The sequence below is a fragment of the Myxocyprinus asiaticus genome, chromosome 37 (genome assembly GCF_019703515.2).
Source record: "Myxocyprinus asiaticus isolate MX2 ecotype Aquarium Trade chromosome 37, UBuf_Myxa_2, whole genome shotgun sequence".
Classification (NCBI taxonomy): Eukaryota; Metazoa; Chordata; class Actinopteri; order Cypriniformes; family Catostomidae; genus Myxocyprinus; species Myxocyprinus asiaticus.
Window position 1 is genome coordinate 22,488,805 of NC_059380.1, and position 19,883 is coordinate 22,508,687.

The 19,883-nt window shown below is 36.1% G+C and overlaps 1 protein-coding gene across 1 annotated transcript; it reads left to right on the top strand.

The window, feature by feature from the left end:
• Window positions 1-5,671: 5,671 nt before the first annotated feature.
• Window positions 5,672-17,757, top strand: LOC127427655 (serine/threonine-protein kinase NIM1-like). Its single transcript, XM_051675361.1, has 4 exons — window positions 5,672-5,708; window positions 8,595-8,888; window positions 11,329-11,597; window positions 13,623-17,757. Exons 1-4 carry the CDS (start codon window positions 5,687-5,689, stop codon window positions 14,373-14,375), a joined length of 1,338 nt encoding a protein of 445 aa, XP_051531321.1. The 5' UTR covers window positions 5,672-5,686; the 3' UTR covers window positions 14,376-17,757.
• The last annotated feature ends 2,126 nt before the right edge of the window (window positions 17,758-19,883 follow it).

Consider the following 19,883-nt stretch of genomic DNA (forward strand, 5'->3'; position numbering starts at 1 on the left):
CTTCCTTCCACTCTGTTTTTTCTAGTACACCAAATTGCTAATTTAGTCATACCATACAGATAATGTAAAATTAACACTTTCTGTTTTTTATTAACTGAATACTTTGACCATAAATAAACAAATTGAGACGAAAAGGACCCATTAGCTTCAAACTCCAACATTTTACCAACTCCAAAATATTTCTTAGACGAGAACATTGCATAAATACATGAAAAATAGTCTCAATTTCACCACAGAAAGGGCATCCCTCCCCTACCATAGGATCTAGCCTTGCTATTTGTCTGTTTGTAGCTAATATCCCATGTACAATTCTCCACTGGAGATCTCTTACTCGTCTCTCAATGGGTCTTTTGTACAGGGACTGCCAGCTTCCTTTCGGGGAAGAGCCTGACCCCAACACTAAAGTCCATTTACTTTCTTTAAAATTCTTAAGACACTGATAACTGACATTTTTTACTCATATTCTGTAAAGGACCTTCTTGGTTAAAGCACTGAAACCCCAACTCTGGAATATTCATTGACAGCAAATTCCCAGAAACTTCCTCCCAATCTTCTTTCTTTAAACAAATTTTAAGCTCAGGGAAAGAATATAACTCTGTGCAGGGTTTAACAGCAGTAGCATTTAGGAAGTCTCTCACTGATACTGGGAGTGCAGCCTCTAAGCCTTCTAGCAATGGTTGAGCGATACGCACAGACCTGAAGCCCACTCTCTCTGTCAATTCTTTTGCTTCTAGCCACGTACACCCTCTTCTAAGATCACATATTCTAGATGCTCCAGCAAAACCAGAGCAGATCTGATGCCAGAGCGTATATTCACAGTGGAAAAAAAGATAATTAAAAAATAAGGGTTCTTCAAAAGTCCACATATCAGGACTCTCCTACTCTCTAAAGAGAGAAAACATTTGCCATATTTCAAAAATTCCAATGTAGAATGGTGCAAGACCACCAAGTAATGTTCCTTTCATTTTCATTGCAAACAATTGTCAAGCCAATTGCCAAATTGTTGGTAATCAGTGCTCTTCCCCTATATGACAACTAGGGTAGCAACCATTTCCATCTAGACAACTTAGCACGGACTGTCGCCACTAACCCCTCCCAATTTTTCTTTTTAAAATCATCTCGACCTAGATATATCCCTAAATAGTTAAAGCCTATTCTGTTCCCCTGCACATTCATAGGAAGTTTAGGCAAAGAGTTAGTACCATTATTCATCTTAGATCCATACCATAATGCTTCTGTTATTCCCCAGTTAAGTTTAGCTGAAGAAGCCTTTTCATACACACTTCCAGCTATAAATATACCCTTCAGTTTTTTCTGCAGCAAACAAAATAATGGTTAAATTACCAAACTATAAAGTTGTCCTGACATTGGGCAAACTTGCCTAATTCCTTTTCCCATTTTTACTGTGACAACCCACCTCCCACTTTAATCAAACATGAAGCACCTTGATACAACATTTTTATCCATGACAAAAAAAATAATAATTCCAAAACCAAAACACTTAAGAACATGATACAGATATTGGTGATAAACATGATCAAAAGCTTTCTCTTGATCTAGAGAAAAAAGGCCAAAATCAACACTGAACACTTCTGAATAGTTTAAAATACCTCTCAATAAAAACAAGTGATCAACATGATCAAAAGCTTTCTCTTGATCTTGAGAAAAAAGGCCAAAATCAACAGTGAACACTTCTGAATAGTTTAAAATATCTCTTATTAAAAACAAGTTGTCATAAATAGATCTTTTGGGTATACAGTAAGATTGGTCTTCAAACATTAAATTCTCTAAAACTTTTTTAAGCCTATTAGCAATGCACTTAGAGAGTATCTTATAGTCAGCGGTAAGAACAGCCACAGGCCTCCAGTTCTTAACCATACATAAATCTCCTTTTTTTGGAATAAAAGAAAGAACAGCTCGCTGCCATCTTTTAGGGAGTATCTTCAATTTATAATTTCTTTTAAAACACTGAAAAAAATCTTGTCCAATTACTCCCCAAAAAGCTTTATAAACTCTGCCAGTAGACCATCAATGCCTGGTGCTCTTCTTAAGCAAAGCTGATTTACAGCTTCAGTCACTTCTTCAAGCGAAAGATCGGATTCTAAAGATTGCTCATCTCGCTTGTCCAGCACTGGCAGGTCAACAAAAAGTTCATTATAATTTGAAAGATGATAAGAGTTCTCTTTTGCAAATAGATTAGAATAAAAATCCACCGCAAGTCTTCTCATCTCTTGAGGGTCTGAGGTAATTGTCCCATCAAATTTACTAAGACAATAGATAAAATTAGGATAAGTACATTTCTTTTCCAAATTAAAGAAAAATATTGTGGGAGCATCCATATCTTACACAGACATAAACTGTGCTCTAACCAAAGCAGCTTTAACCTTTTTTTGTAACATTTCACTTAATTCTTGTTTTTTAGTAATCAATTTTTCTTGTAAGCAAGAATCATTTTGATTCAACAAATTACACTGAATTTCACAAATGTTTTGTTCTAAAACAGATAAAGCATGCTTAAATTCACTTTGTGTGTGCATTAAAAACTGTTGACAAGAAAGTTTAATCTGAACTTTCCCCAATTCCCACCACTGAAGAAGATTTTCATTGTCACCTTTCTGATCAGTCCAATAGTTCCAAATTTTTTTAAATGATCATAAAAATCATGATCTTGAAGGAGCTTGATGTTAAGCTTCCAATAATACAACTGGGGAGTTGTTTGAGACACTAATATGTGCACAGTAATAAGGTGATGATCTGAAATTGCATTTGAAACTATTTGTGTTCTCACTAACCAATAACACATAATTTTCTTCAGATACAATCTGTCTAAGCATGCAGCACTAATCCTGTTCTCTGTCCAAGTATATTGCTCTGTCCTTCATTCTTCTCCCTCCAAATATCAATAAGTTCAGACTGTGTTAAAAAAGCTTTTAAGCAAGCAGCAGATAAGGGATGGGGTTCTTTCCCATTTCTGTCACTAATAAAATCTATAGTGCAGTTCCAAATCCCTCCCACAATTAAAAAATCATCATGAGCACAAGTGCAAATAAAATCTTTAATTTTCTGAAAAAGTCTTATTCTGTCACTATAGTAGGAGAATAAACATTTATAAAAACAAAAACCTTATTCTTTATCTTAGCTCTTAATACCAGGAGATGTCCTTTGTCTACTTCACATTTAGATAAAATATAAATTTTAGTCTTTGATGAGAAGAGTATTGCCACCCCTGCACTTAAATTACTGCCATGGCTTAGAATAAACTCCCCATCCCACCACAAACCCCAGTCTACTTCATTTCTTTCATCACTATGAGTTTGTTGCAGAAACATGACATTAATTTCTTTAGGATCAATACATTCTTTTAACAGAGCCAATTTATTCCTTTCTCAAGCCCCATTTATATTTAAGAACCCTAATCTTAGGACATCCACAAAAAAATAAGGTGAGAGATTAAATGAAACCAGTGTTGTTAAAAGAAACACAAGTTAAACACCCATGTGCTCTTATTTAGATTTGCCTCTTGTAGTCTGACCTTTAGTCCGAAGAGTTTTTGAGCCTTGCTTGATTGCTGTTATATATTTCTTTAACCTAAATCTCTTCTGCTGAGACAGCACTTCAATACTACACTCTCTACATATTTTCATCGCTGATTCTATCAATTTATTCAGATCCGGGAAAAACTGCCAAAGTTAAACACTCCTTCCTTTTGTTTCATCTAAGAAAGCATTGATCTGCTCAACTGTATAAAGCTCACCTTCACAGGCCTTACCTACATCACTGTCAGAACATGATTCATCATCTCCTGTACTACCCACAGTAACCTCTGACATCCTGTCCATTTCATCATCACTACACTACTTATCGTTTCTCTTATCCAGATGTACTTCACAAACCGGACCATCAATGTTCTGCTGAACACATCCAACACCACTCCCACTAGGCTTTTCATTATCATTAACAACAGAAAATGTTTGTCTAACATCAGTGTTGATATATTTCTGAATCATTGCCACATCAGGTTCTTCCATAGAATGGACCGTCTCTATTTGCGAATTATCCTCCGGCTCTGTATGATTCTCCACAACCACTAACGAGCCTTGATTCTCAGTAGTGTGCTCTTTGTGCGGACAGATAAAACATTTATGTCCAATGTCTCCACACTCAAAACAACGCAAACTTTCCGTGCTTGCATACACCATATATGTACTCTCTCCGTGAAACACATGAAAAGATACATCAAGCATTTTGTTGGGAGATGTCAAAAACATGTAAACTTGTCTTCTAAAAGACATCACATGTTTGAGTGAGGCATTTTTACATCCAAGCAGAATCGTTTTCACCCCACCCACAATTTTACAGAATCTAGTCAGCTCTTTTATAATTACATCATTACCAATGAACGGTGGTATATTTGAGACGGTAACTTTTGTGATGAATGTATGTTTCCTTGACCCAAATTCCGCTTTCAGTCAGTGTCTTTACTAGTTTTTCACTTTTTAAGAACACCATGACTGCCTTATTCATTTTAGAGGCAGAATTTATGTTTTCGTGACCAACCTGCTCCGCAACTGCTAGGAGCACATCCTCAATTGTCGTGCCTAACTCCGGCATGCACCTGAAACCATTTCGGAGGGAGAGAGGCGACGCTCCCCCCGAAGGGGTAGACGTCATTCTACCTCACAAACACACGCCATACAAAAACCAAAAAACAACTATCATCAAGTCCTCAGCTAAAAAAGACCTTATAAGTACTCACAAAAAAAAGAGGAAACGTAGATAAAACAAAACAAAACAAAGAATCAAAGAAAAACATCTTGAAAAACAGCTCAGCAAACGCTCTCCCACACACAGCTCTCATGCACCACGCTCATTCCCTGCATGCAAGAGAGAGAGAGAGAGAGAGATTATTTGTAAGAGATGAACTTCATCACAGAGGCAGTCCATATGTCACCTGACCTGTAGTTTAGAACTTCATATATTCATCTCTGTTCGTGGTTAGTAAAAGGAGGATTTGATGAGGGGGGTTATAAACTAATTATTATCTTATATCACTGACCAAATTTTAACACTGAAATCTATTTCCATGCCCTTCACTTCACTGATCCTTCATCATTGTTCTTCATTTGTTAGCAGACTCAACAGAGAAACTGCATCTCCACTAGCAAAAACAATGCCATGGATTTTGGACTTGTACCATGTTAATACCATTGTATTCTTGAAGTACCCTGGAATACCATTTAAATACCATGTTACACAGAAATGGTTATCATTCAGTACCATAGTATAGGGGAGACTCGGCCTATGTCACACTTATTACTTCAGTGAAAAACTCTCAGAGTTAGTTTATTTTTGAAAGTCAATTTCTGTATAGACACACACCTTAAAGCTATAGAACATTTCTGAAATGTCTACTGATATGTTTCACAGCCTATTAAGTTTTTAAGCAAAATGTATGTGAAAACAATTCCCTTAAAAAGTGAAATTCACCATTGTCCCACCATAGTAAATTTTTGAAGGGGACGATTCGGTTTACACAGCATTTCCACAGCTTTTGTGGTGTGTCACAGTTTGAATATTATTAGATGCTGCTAATTGGATTAGGTGTTGGTGATTGGTACGGTTTAAAGACTGTAAAGCGAGAGGCTTTCCGTCTGTTCGGTCAGCACTCATTCATACAGACACCAGCATGAAGGATCCTCAGCTACCAGGTAAAGCTTACTTTACAGAGTAAACTGATACCACAGATCACAAGGGAATCCACACTCTTTCAGACATCAAGGGAATGCAAATATGGGATCTTATACGTGAACTGAGTTTTTTAAATTTTCTTTTTGAAAGTCTAACATTGTTCAGTGATATTTTTATAATACTCTGCATTCACTTGTGTGGATTTGGTATCGTTAATGTATAGTAGCGTACCTCTCAGTTTGCATAGAATACAGTGTAAACATTTTAACAACTGAGAAAAGATACTGAAAGATTTCTGAAAGAAGAGAAATTAACATAGTTAGCTTAAAGTTAAAATTTTAGCCTATCAATGATTCAGTGATCTGTAATGTTAAGTGTGAAAACCTACATTTGAATTTTTAATGTTTGCTGTTATGCCAATGTTACATACAGACATTGTTTTTATTTATTTTTTTATTTTTATTTTTTTAAAGATTGTTTTACATTTCAAAACAAAGTGAGTACAAGTGATTGTACACATGAGTGCAATAAATAATGCAATATTGCATTTGGTTGAAAACGGTTACAGAATCAGAGAAAGGAAATTGTGTTTGTAGAGTTTTAAGTGGCATTTATAACGCTAATGTTAAGTTATTTGTTATTACTGTGAACTATTTCTGTGTTAAACACAGCAAATGCCCTGCAATTAAGTAAAAACAAACAAATATAATTCAGTTAGTATGTATTCATTCAAGACTGAGACCGGTAACTTTTGTGTTACTGATACTGAAAGAAGTACATTGGGTATCCTGTGATGTATTTTTAGAAGTGTGTTGAGTCTGCAACCTGTGATGCATGGTCTTAAATACGCTTCTAATCCAACCTGCTTAAAGCCTTTCCTATTTAGACTTACAAGACTGATCTTGCCTTCAATCCAAGACACTGTATATTTAGACTAAAATAGTAAGGTTGTACAGTCATGGCTCCGTATAAGTATAAAAGTATATATATTAAAAAAAAAAACATCCCCACAAATGCAACTCTGAATGTGACAATCAAATTAAATCTGTAATCAGAGGGGGGCCTGGGTAGCTCGGCAAGTAAAGACGCTGACTACCACACCTGGAGTCACAAGTTCAAATCCAGGGCATGCTGAGTGACTCCAGTCAGGCTTCCTAAGCAAACAACTGGCCCGGTTGCTAGGGTAGGTAGAGTCACGTTGGGTTAACCTCCTCATGGTCACTATAATGTGGTTCTCGCTCTCGGTGGGGTGCATGGTGAGTTGTGCGTGGATGCTGCGGAGACACACTCAACAAGCCACATGATAAAATGCATGGATTGACGGTCTCAGACATGGACACAACTGAGATTCGTCCTCCACCACCCAGATTGAGGCGAGTCATTACACCACCACCAGGACTTAGAGCGCATTGGGAATTGGGCATTTCAAATAGGGGAGAAAATCCAAAAAAATAAATAAATTTGTAATAAAAACAATTTTCTCTGCAAAGATAACATTTCTTTTCTGTGATAATCGCAAAGGCTATTCTACACAATCCAAAACTCAGAAATTATTTCAATATGCTGGTGCTAATAGATTAAGGGATCATGCTTATATATATATGTGCTATAAACATTTTTGAATATATAAACTTAGATTTAAGAAATGCAAAAAAATGGATTTCTATAAAAAAATGTTGTATTGTCAAAGAAGTTTTAAGGAATAGACTGAGACTGGGAATTGTGCAGCTAATAATAAATTAATATTTTCGGATGACACAGAATAGTTGTGTCATACTGTCCTCGTTGTTCGATTCTCCAGACTATTACATACAGATTTCCTACATCAGTGTCATGATCCCTGTACACCCAGTCTTTGAAAGGTTAAGCCCTTGTTAACCTCTCCTTTAGCAAAGAAGGTCACCGACAGGAAGTGTTCTCTGGGCATTGACACAAACATTGCTTTTATATTCCATATATTTATACCTCACAAATGCACAATAATAGAATTCTGATTGTGATAATGTTGATGGTGATATTTAAGCTTAAAGTGGCCCCAAAAAGTATCTGGACTCTAAAGCCACACTTTCAATTTCATGACATTGCATCAGATAACACAGTATCAAACCAAATGTTGTCTGCAAATAGATGATGCTAGAACTAACTTTTATGAGCTATTTTTGACTTTTTGACATGACTTTTAACCAACTGGTGTCAATGGGCTTTTAGTGAAATTATTTATTTCACTTAACAGACAACAATGTGGCAATTCTTGCTCAGTTGGGTGTGAGATGGTATCTTTGCGAGAAAGTTTCTATGCTGATTTTCTCAGAGATCATACATTTTCTCTCTTGCCTCCCTGGTTCTGGGAGTCCTTTGAATGCAAACACCCAAGCCTCTCTTTTTTAAATGATTTGCTTGAAACTTTTCTTTCCAATAAATGCCAGTGCCACATTTTGTTATCTAATGCAATTACACATTGAAATTATATTTCAATCTTGCTTGAGTGTGCAAATACTGAATCACTGAATGTGATTGTTTGATACTGTATATTGGTTGGCACATTGGTTACACTCTGGCCTTAATTGAATTACCTCTTAGGAGTTCAGACTTTGGTATAGAGAGATCAGCGCATTACAATATGATTGCAGTGTGGAGGTGAAGATCTGCCAATCAAATTAAGTCTTGTAGATCCTGTTGCAGTGAATGACTTTATGATCAGTGTCAAATTTACATAAACATTCAATCTGATGACGGATGACCCTAAAAAGTCTTCTCCACTCTTATTATAGAGTGTAAATGTTCACAAGGTTTGCATCTGAGGATGTTTTTATCCTCCAAAGTTAGTTTTTTTTTTTTTGGGGGGGGTTGGAATTTTCAGCCTGTCTCTCATTTCTTTTTCTTATTTCTTTTTTGTCCCTTCTAAGGTACCAAAACACTAAATGGCTGGACAAAACGACAAGAAATGAAAAAAGGAAAGAATGAGCCAGCGCTCCAACCTGCCCAGACAGAACAACAAACATGGAAAGTGCCAGCATTAACACCTGAACAATGGGCGAAGCAGACTGCCTTTGAGAGGGTAGTCTATGACATGTCCCACAATGACCACGTCATTAATGACATAATGCTGGGTCGCAGGATTGCATTCTATGAACTCAGAGGAGAAATAGGGACTGGAAATTTCTCCCAGGTTAAACTTGCTGTTCACGCATTGACTAAAGGTGAGACAATTCTAGCCTGATCTCATGAAATTTACGTAGGTTGCACAATTCAGTCAACAATTTAAGTCAGTTAATTAGGTATAAGAAGACACTGAAGGACTCCCTTTTTCTGTGTCTGCATAGGTACAGATCAGATCTCATAGAAGAGACAAATTATGATTTATCATTCATAAAATTTTCACTATCTTGGATAGTTCACCCAAAAATTAAAATTCTCTGATCATTTACTCACCTTTATTCCATCCCAGATATGTATGACTTTCTATCTTCTGCAAATCAAAAACAAAGATTTTTAAAAGCTCTGTTGGTCCTCACAATACAAATGACTAGAACTTTGAAAGTCCAAAAGGGGCATAAAATACATAAGACACCAGTGGTTAAATCCAACTCTTCAGAAGCGATATGATAGGTGTGGGGTGAGAAACAGATCAATATTTAAGTCATTTTTAAAAAATTTTTTTTTTACTTAAACTACACTCACATTCAACCGTCTATGGTTGGGGCTGGTCAAAGGTGGAGATTGATTGTAAAAAAAGGACATAACTATTGACCTATTTCTCACCCACACCTATCATATCACTTCAAAAGATATGGATTTGAACACTGGGGTCATCTGGATTACTTTTATGCTGCCTTTATGTCCTTTTTGGACCTTCTGAGTTCTGGTCACTATTCACTTGCAATGTATGGACCTGAGATATTCTTCTAAAAATCTTCGTTTGCGTTCTGCAGAAAATAGAAAGTCATAGACATCTGGGATGGTAAATGATGAGAGAACATTTTGGGGTGAACTCTCCCTTAAATAGACAACAATGCACAATGTTGCCACAAGGACAAAACACCATCAAGGTAACACACATGACTGTAAAATAATGCAATAAACAGTAACAAAATAAAATGTAACAAAATACCATAATGCATATAAATATAATGGAAAATGACAGAAAAAGCATAACTATTTACATAAAATATAATCAAATTTCATGTGCCACACAGGGACTTCTAAGAATTTCCTTTTACTGTTTTTAACTGTAAAATATGAAATAATTAATACTTTTTACTTAAAAAAAACAAAACAATATTTTATGTATATGGTTTGGTAACTTACAGTTCACTAATTAACAGGTTTTTACTGTGGCATTTTTGCACTCTTTTTCTGTTTATTAACATTACTAACATTTTTATAGTGATGGAAATACCATGTTGTTTAAATTATTTGAAGTAATTTGGAGCACCATGGTATATGACTATGGAAATCATTCAATAATATGGTATATATCAAAGTACCATTATCTTACCATCTAGGTGTCCAAATGTAAAACAGTTTGAGTCCGCATACATTTCAAGTTCAGTGGATTGCTGTGCTACACAGTCAGATTTGCATTACACAGCCCCTGACAGCAGGCGGCACAGTTTATCTGTAGCTGTACATGTCAGTGAGGTTTACAGCACCCTCCTCTGTGAATCTGAGTAGTTTTAGTTGTGTGGTTGAGATGCCACTAGAAAAACAGCAGAACAGAGAGATCTCTCAAGCATTTTGGAACATTTGTTTTAACCCTAGTGCGCCAATAAAAAAAGTTACTCAGAGGTCCTTCAAGGACAAAAATGTCCACGTCAAAAAACTGCCATAATAATATTATATATTCATATTATTTTCCACTTTCAATGAGTTTGACAATGTTTAGTATGATTTTTAAGCGATTTGAATTATGGGGACACTAGAAATGTCCTCATAAACCATATTTATAGCATATTACCCTTGTAATTACCAGTTTGTAACCTAAAAAAATGTCCTCGTAAACCATTTAAACCTGCCCACACACACACACACACACACACACATACACACACATTTCTCAATACACACATACAAAACACACACTGACATCCACACCAACACACCCACACAATTTTAATTTATTCAATTGGCCTGCAGTGCTCTATAATAGAGCAAACAGAAAATAGGAAAAAAGCATGTATTTGCTCCATAGGCTAAACATGAGAAAAATGGCACCATATGGTGGAAAATATTAAAAAATTAAAAATATTAAGCCAGGGATCCGGAATGGCCATAGAATTCATGATTTTATGCTTTAATGAGACTGGGATCAAATATTGCGGTTTTAATGGATTTCAATGGGGACATTTGTGTCCTGAAGGTCCTGAATGTAACTATTTTGTGTACACAGTGTATTATAGATATATTTTAGGAAATGGGGTCGAAATATCAAAATTCCCCCAAAATACACACCTTTGGCAAAATTTATGCTGTTAGCCAAAATTATCGATAAAAAAAAATGAAAAAGACAAAAATGTCCCAAAGGTCATACAAGGGTTAAGCAATTTAATAAGATAAAAGGGCCACACACCAAGTTTGTAAAGCATGTTCATTTGTTCAAATAATAACCCATCATTTGACACACTTAATCTCTCTCTACAGAGCGTGTTGCTGTTAAGATACTTAATAAGATGCGTCTCGACAAGAAGTCACAGACTTTATTTGCCTCAGAGATTGCCTGTATGGAAAGACTCTCCCATCCAAACATTGTACGTCTCTATGAGGTGCTTGAGACCAGTAAGCATTTGTACCTTGCTATGGAGTATGGAAGTGGAGGAGATCTGTTCTCACGCATCACTACCAGGGGGCGCCTGTCAGACCAGGAAAGCAAGCTCATCTTTGCCCAAATTATCTCAGCTGTCAAACACATGGTGAGAAATGCAGGGCCTACAGTAGACCTCACTGCAGACATGAAAGCACTTCTGTTTTATTAATGGCCTTTGCAACAGCAAACATCACTTTTACTATTCACTATCATTATTACTGATTGTCACATGTAATCACAGGTCTGCTGATATTCAGACCAACAATACAATTGTGTGTATGATATTAGCTTTGCCTTTGTCTCAAATGATGCACTGCACACTTTGCATGTACACTATACATTATGCACTCCATGTAGTGTATGAATTTTCATAGTATCGTCCCAAATCGAACACTTAAAGGAATAGTTCATCCAAAAATGTAAATTCTATCAACATTTACTCACCCTCATGCCATCCCAGATGTGTATGACTTTCTTTCAAAAGCAGAACATGAACGAAGATTTTTTGGAAGAATATTTCAGCTCTGTAGGTCAATACACTGCAAGTGAATGGGTGCCAAAATTTTGAAGTTCCAAATAGCACATATACCCATCATAAAAGTAATCTATACAACTCAAGTGGATTAATTAATGTCTTCTTGTGTGTACAAAATAGATTAATATTTAAAACTTTTTTTACTAGCTTCTGGCCAGCTGTGGTATGCTTTTTTACTACACAGAAAAGTTTACCATTTAACAGCTGACAGAAGTGACGTTTCAAATGCATTTGATGTGTTACCGCTAGCTTTAGCACATTAGCCAACCTGAGTTCAACACTTGTATCTCAAACGACATACATATTCACACAGCGTGCTGTCTTCACTTAAGTTTCGGTAGTTGCTACATTCTCCACTATTTACAATTGTTATGTCAGGCCAACAAGCAATGCAGCCAGATAACTCCACCCTTCAGCTATGTACGGCAAGTCATAAGCACTGAGTCTATGAAGTGTCCAAGATTCCACAAAATAGTGCGGAAGTGTACAGTTCTATAAACTGAGTACATAAAAACATAAAAAAATAAAGTAAAAAAGTAAATAATATTGAGTGACAAAAAAATTGGCCAGTATTTTTTCCTCGCCAATGAAAATCGTTTCAAAAGAAGGCAAAGTCTCAAGCATGTCACCAAGCCAAACTAAAAGCGGGTCTGGAACTGGGTAGGTGAGTGGAATGGAGCAACAGATATACCTGTAGATGCATTTTCTCAGGCATTTACTGAGTCTAAATAGGCGTACAACTTTTTGAATTTAGTACACCTACACCCAAATGGCAATAGCCATATCGTTCATATGTTATACTTGCTATAGTTAACTTCCACGTTTGGGTTTTCTATGTCCTGCTCCATTCAGACTGGTGAAAGAAACCCAGACATCCTTTTCTGAAACCCTGCAAAAACTGATACTCTAGCAAAAAACTGCTCCCAGCTGCAGGCAAAATCACATAAGTCCACTCTCTGTTCTATGTCCACTTGCAAGAGAAAAATGCCCCTCGCTCTGCATCCACTCTGCACTGCTTTCACATATGGTCTAGAATGGCACGAACACAGGCAAGCATAGAGCTAAATACAGGAAAGCATCCCAGTGCTGTCATACTGAATTTCAGCACTCTTTGAAGATCTAGGTAGATCTGGGTTTGGTGGATTTTTGCTACTGAAAATTGGTCAAGAAGTATTTTTGGATAAGATCATGCAATTCATTGGTTATCATTATTATGATAATTGATTGTTAAATTCTATAAACAATGCAATGAATTTTCATTTTGTGATGCATCGATGCATCAATACATTTTCACATTCCTAATGAGAATGATTGGTTATGCAAAGAATGATAAGTGTAAGTGCTAATACAGGCTGAGATCACGGGCACACTAATATTTTTTGTTTAAAAACGTATTGATTTTGCTATGTTTACACATCCCATCCTCAATAGAACAGCATTTTCCTCCACCTAGAGTGGAGAATTTAGAATACACTCTCCATAGGTTTAAAACCTAAATGGATTAATGTGGACTTGGCGTTTAGAGTGGAACATGTTCCATTACACAAGTTTGTTTATGGTACAATGTAACTGATTCATTTAATTATGTATTTTCAGCATGAAAACAACATCGTCCATCGTGACTTGAAAGCAGAAAACATATTTTACACCACATGCTACTGTATCAAAGTGGGCGACTTTGGTTTCAGCACTGTTAGTGAACCAACTGAAACTCTGACAACGTTTTGTGGCTCCCCGCCATATGCAGCACCTGAGCTTTTCAGAGAGAAAAGCTACGTGGGATGTTATGTGGACATCTGGGCACTGGGCGTCTTACTATACTTCATGGTGACTGCCACCATGCCTTTCCATGCCAACAACCTTGGGCGACTAAAACGCTGCATCCTGCAAGGAGCGTACAGTATCCCGACCTACGTCCCTGAACCCTGCCAACTGGCCATCAAAGGCATGCTACGACCTGTACCTGTGGACCGCACCACAGTATTGCAACTGATGGTCTGTTCTTGGCAAAGGGGCATTGAGTACCCCAAACCGTACCCTGCTCTCAACGCAATGCCCAATCACCTTGCTGACCCAGTGAGGAATCTGTGTTTGGAGGAACAGGAGGTCAAATCAGCCCTGTGTGAGCTTGGAATCAGTGCCACACATCTGCAGAACAATACCTGCACAGACTCACGCAGTCCAGTTACAGGAACTTATCGTATTCTGCTGCACCGTATACAGAAGAGAAGATCTGTGGAGGCGATTGGATACTCCGCCCTCTACCCGGAGGATTTTGGAAGTAAGAAATACTGTGCCAACAATGCAATGGCCAAACATAACCCATCTGCAGTCTGCAATGTGCTATAAAGACTAGTGCAGTGGATCCCAAACGTATTCAGTCAAGCCCCGCTTTACTAATTGAAAAATGTATATTATATTAATAATAATAATAATAATAATAATAGCTAGTTTTTTAATGGACTTCTCCTCCTCTCCCCTCTTCACTGCAGACTGTAGCGCGATGACGTAGTGGATCTAATCCCATGTGTATTGGGATTTAGTGACATAGTGGATGTTTTTATGTGCATGTGTATTCACATTTTAATATTTAGTTTTATTAATGTAGCGTACTTAATGGTTATCAATACAGTATATATTCATATAACACACACACACACACACACACATTTATATATAAGGGCTGCACAATTAATTAAAATAATATTGCGGTATGACATTGTGCAATTATGGCTACGATGATTTAATTAAATTAATAGATAAATCAAGCTGTTCGGTTCAAAGTCTATGTTCGCTAATCTGTCCTGTCTGTATTGTGTATAAGCATTATTTCAGTGTATTCAGAGCGGTTCAGTGCTCCACAACTCCTTCTCGTGCTCAGAGTAACAAATGTGCTAAATTCGGTTCCATGTGCTGAGCACGTAATTTTTAAAGCGCTCCAGATTCACTTTAATTTCACCTTTGCATACTCCCAAGTATGTTTGACCACTACATGTTAATATACAAATACAAATAATTCACCCCATGGCATTTATGTACAGCGGAGGAGATGTTAAAATGAGGAGCACATTATTGTGAGGAGTATATTGCTTAATTTAGATATTTGTTTACTGTGGGTGAAGAGGAAAAACAAGGAAAAGTAATTTACGAATCCATGGTTATGACCATTTTTAAAAGCTAAGCTATATTAAACAAATGTCTCAGTGTATTACTTTAATACTAAGTAATAAAGTACTCAGTGTAACGCATAAAAACCAAAACATCCACTATGTCACCAAAATCCACTATGCAGAGGATTAGATCCACTACGTCATCGTGCTACTGTCTGCGACGAGGACCCTCTCCTCCAATCCCACCCCCCTCGCAGTGCGGGAACCACTGGACTAGTGTGATCATCTATCAATGGTTCATACGTGGCCCATTCCATAGGTTATTATTACCTATAATGCTGTATCAAGAAGAAATGAATTTACATGAATGAAAATGTGCTATTTGCTGACAAAATAAGGAGTTGTATTGCATGGCTTTTTATTCTGTTTACAAAGCACTTAAATTAAGTAAAATTAGTGGACACAATTTATATCAGACTTACAAATTAATTTAAATGACAGCTCACAAACTGAGAACATTTATACATATACAGTGGGGATCCAAATGTCTGAGACCTCTAGTGAATTTTAGACCACTATTTTGCATTATTTTCTTATTTTAAGGTGAAGCGTGTAATTCTTCAAACTTGGTTCAGGCTTTTTTTTTTTTTTTTTAAATCCCTTACACTAACAAAATTTCTCACACTAACTTCTCCTAGAGCTTTCAAGTTATATCCACCAAACCCGGCACAGACGTTCAGACCATTTTGGTATGTTGTGCTAGGTCTTTTCTAACTGATGAGACTTACAGTACAGTTTTACACAGTGGACGATCAAAAATTTGAAAAAATCCCATAGACTCATTGATGGAATGTTTAAACCGGCCAATAGAATGCTCGTTAATTCAAACTTCAACTTTACATTTTTAAATATAAACAAACCCACAAAATGCCTCTTCTCTGCAGTCTCTCTCTCTCTCTCTCTCTCTCTCTCTCTCTCTCTCTCTCTCTCTCTCTCTCTCTCTCTCTCAGCTATCTATATATGTGACAGTTTATCTGACTATCAAGCAAGCTGGTGGTTTGTCTTACTGTAATGTCTGTATAACCGTCAAACATTAAACTTTTAAAACTAGTTTAAACTTTCAGACAAGGCTTTGTTTTTGTTAAAACTTCTTTCTCCTATCCCTGTTTAATACGCAGAGACCACAATACATTTTCAATAACATTTCTTTGTTTTCAAAATCCTAAAAGTTTAAAACTTTTTATTATTATTTAAATAAAAATGCCCCATTGGACCCCACTGTATTGGTACATTTGCTTTATATAACATTTAACAACCTGTATTATACACATACCTACCATGCACGCTTGGTTTTGGTGCATGGAAATCACAGTGTGATTCTAACGGAGAGTGTTTCTGTTTGTACCGAAACATTATTTTGCAGTCGATCCTTAAGTGGTCATTCACTTTTGCCAATGAAAATCGAATTGTGGCCAATATTTAATGGTTAGGCAAACATTTGATACATTTTTGTATCACTGATATGTTGAATGTTTGAAAATGTTGTTTGTTTAGTAATGCTTGGTTTAGTTTGAGCAACAGCTTTGTGTTGGGCTGATTGTCAAATGCACAGTGAATATTTATCATGTAATTATAAACAGGCTTTGGTTACTGGCTGTTCTTGCCTCATGTAACAAAGTCTGCATGTTTTTCAAAGGCCCTAAAGATTTGATGCTTATCTCTCTGCATGTCCTTCATTTGAATCTCTTTGAGTCTGTTGATTATTTGATGGACAGAGCTGCCATCTGTCTCCATTAAATTAGCTGAATGGCTACTTAGTGATTATTTTCTAATCTTGGACAGAGAGTTTACAGTGAATGTATGACGCAAAGGATTAATGGGTGATTAGCTGTTAATCCTAATTAGTGCGGAGCTTTACAAAAAGCTTGTGGTATCAGTGATTACATCGCATTTTATGAAAGTAATCATCTTAATTTTCCTTGACCTCAAAAACAAGCTTCGCATGTTGATATTGGGAATGGAGAAGAGCTGCCAAGACACTTGTGTTTATTACAGGCATAATAGTGGTTAGTAGTAGACACATATGCCAGTTACACTTTATTTTACAGTGTCCTTGTTACAGTGTAATTACACTAATAATTACTGATTATTACTGATTAACAACATGTACTTACTATTGGTTTAAGGTAAGGGTTTGGTTTAGGGTTAGTTGCTTGTAATTATGCATAACTGACTATTAGTACTATAGTCAATATTTAAGATGTGTAATAAGGACACTGTAAAATAAAATGTTACCCATATGCCTTTAACCTTAAAAAATAAAAATTAGAGATACATTTCTTATTGTTTAACCTTTCTCTTAGAAATGTCATGTCATAGAAGATGTCAAATTGCTGTTATCCTCTAAATGTTACTGCATTATATGGTGCATTAGATTTCGTTAATGATTAACCACAAAGCAGCATCACAGCTTTGTTGTTGAAGCTCAAGTACATTTGTACATTTGTACATCATGTACAATAAATTGTGTTTTGTTCATATGTTTTGTGTTGTGTGTTGATGTAATATTTGATGGAACACCATCATACACAAATCACAGGTGCTGCATGAAAATTCGATAATAGAAAGGGACCATTTGAGGGTGAATGTTATGAAACCTACCATGAATAACCGGGTCATATTTCACCGCAAAAGAAAAACAAAGAAATTGTGTCTTACTTAAAAAAAAAATAAAGATTTTTTGTAATCCGCCACTGCATATACATGGTGAACACATACATATTATACATGCAATTGCTGTTTCAGTGATTGACTTGTTTTACATTTGACATTGCTATTTGACGAAGAAACAACATGGAAATGAACTATAGCAAGTACAACACATGATTAGTATGACATGGCTGTTCTGTTGAGATGCTGTAAGTTGCACGTCTATTTAGACTCAATAAGTGCCTGAGAAAATACATATATGTAACTTACAGTGTAGCTCAATTGTGTTTGACAGCCAGTTGCATTTCATAACATGCGTGGAAGTAATGAATCCTGTGCTATCATACATTGCATAATCTCTTTTACAAATGAAAAATAAAGCATCATAATATGTTCTATTCTATTATTTTCAAACTGTTTTGAAAATTCTTTAAAAAGGTTACATTATCTGACCATTTTGTATATCCGTTTGTGATAGACATACATGCCAGGTCGCTTAAGCTCCGAGGTGGTAATTATATTTGGCAAAACACTAATGCACTTAATGGTTTAAAGGTGCACAAAGGTCATGATTTTATACATATGTTTCAAAATTACTATTCATTTCTTTAAGAGTAAAACTTTTTAATGACGAAAAAATTGGATAGAAATAGTAATATATATAAAAGGGACAATCCAAATATCCATATAACAAATTTAAGGAGGTATTTTGAATTTTTTATTTATTTACTGGAGGCTAAGAATTCATCAGTACAATTTGGACAGGATTTCCAATACAAACAATACTGGACTGTAAGATGGGATGAACTGTCCTGTGCTTTTCAAGCCAACCAATATACTGACATTGCAAATCGCAAGAGGATTTACAGGCATACGGCATATATATATATATATATATATATATATAGGTGTGTGAACCCTTACCGCTTTCTCTCTCTCCGGACGAACGCTCGACCACGCCCTCACCGCCACAGATGCGCATAGCATGGCAGAGATTTACTGTCCTCAGAACACACAGTTTTTTTTCTTACCCACGAGAATATTTCCTTTTACCACAATTTCACAACACTTGTGCTCTTCCTGTGTGCTACTAGTTTGTGCTTGCAGCATTCATGGTGTTTCCAGTGTGATTGTCAGTTTGAAGGAGGTATAGATTTGGCAATAGCCTACTCTATTCCATACTTGTTGACTGAAACATCCAGTGTTGGGTGAATTACTCAAAAAAGTAAACCACTACAGATTACTAATTACTTTACCTGATCTAACCCTCAAAATTAGTTTTGTTGATGTACCCAAGTTGATTCAGTGGTGTTAAATATTTTTTTTGACTCAAATAAAACTAGTTAATATAGATGTTACCACAGTTTTTAGGTAACTTTTTTTTTTCAGTGTATACGCTACTCATTAAAGGGTTAGTTCACCCAAAAATGTATATTCTCTCATAATTTACTCACTCTCATGCCATCCCAGATGTGTATGACTTTCTTTCATCTGCTGAGCACAAATGAATATTTTAGAAGAATATCTTAGCTTTAGGTCCATACAATGCAAGTAAATGTGTGCCAAAATTTTTAATCTCCAAAATCCACATAAGGGCAACATAAAAGTACTCCAGACGACTCTGGTGATTAAATCCAAATTTTCTGAAGCGATATGATAGGTGTGGGTGAGAAACAGATAAATATTTATGTCCTTTTTCCTTCACTTTCATTTTCTCCTCCTATTTTTGGTGATTCACATTCTTCATGCATATTACCCCCTACTGGGCAGGGAGCAGAATTTATGACAAAAAATGACTTAAATATTGATCTGTTTCTCACCTACACCTATTATAATGCTTCTGAACATTTGGATTTAACCACTGGAGTCTTATGGATTACTTTTATGCTCCCTTTATGTGGATTTTGGAGCTTCAATATTTTGGGACCCATTCACTTCCATTGTATGGACCTACAGAGCTGACATATTCTTCTAAAAATCTTCATATGTGTTCTGCAAAAGAAAAAAGTCATACACATCTAGGATGGCATGCGGTTGA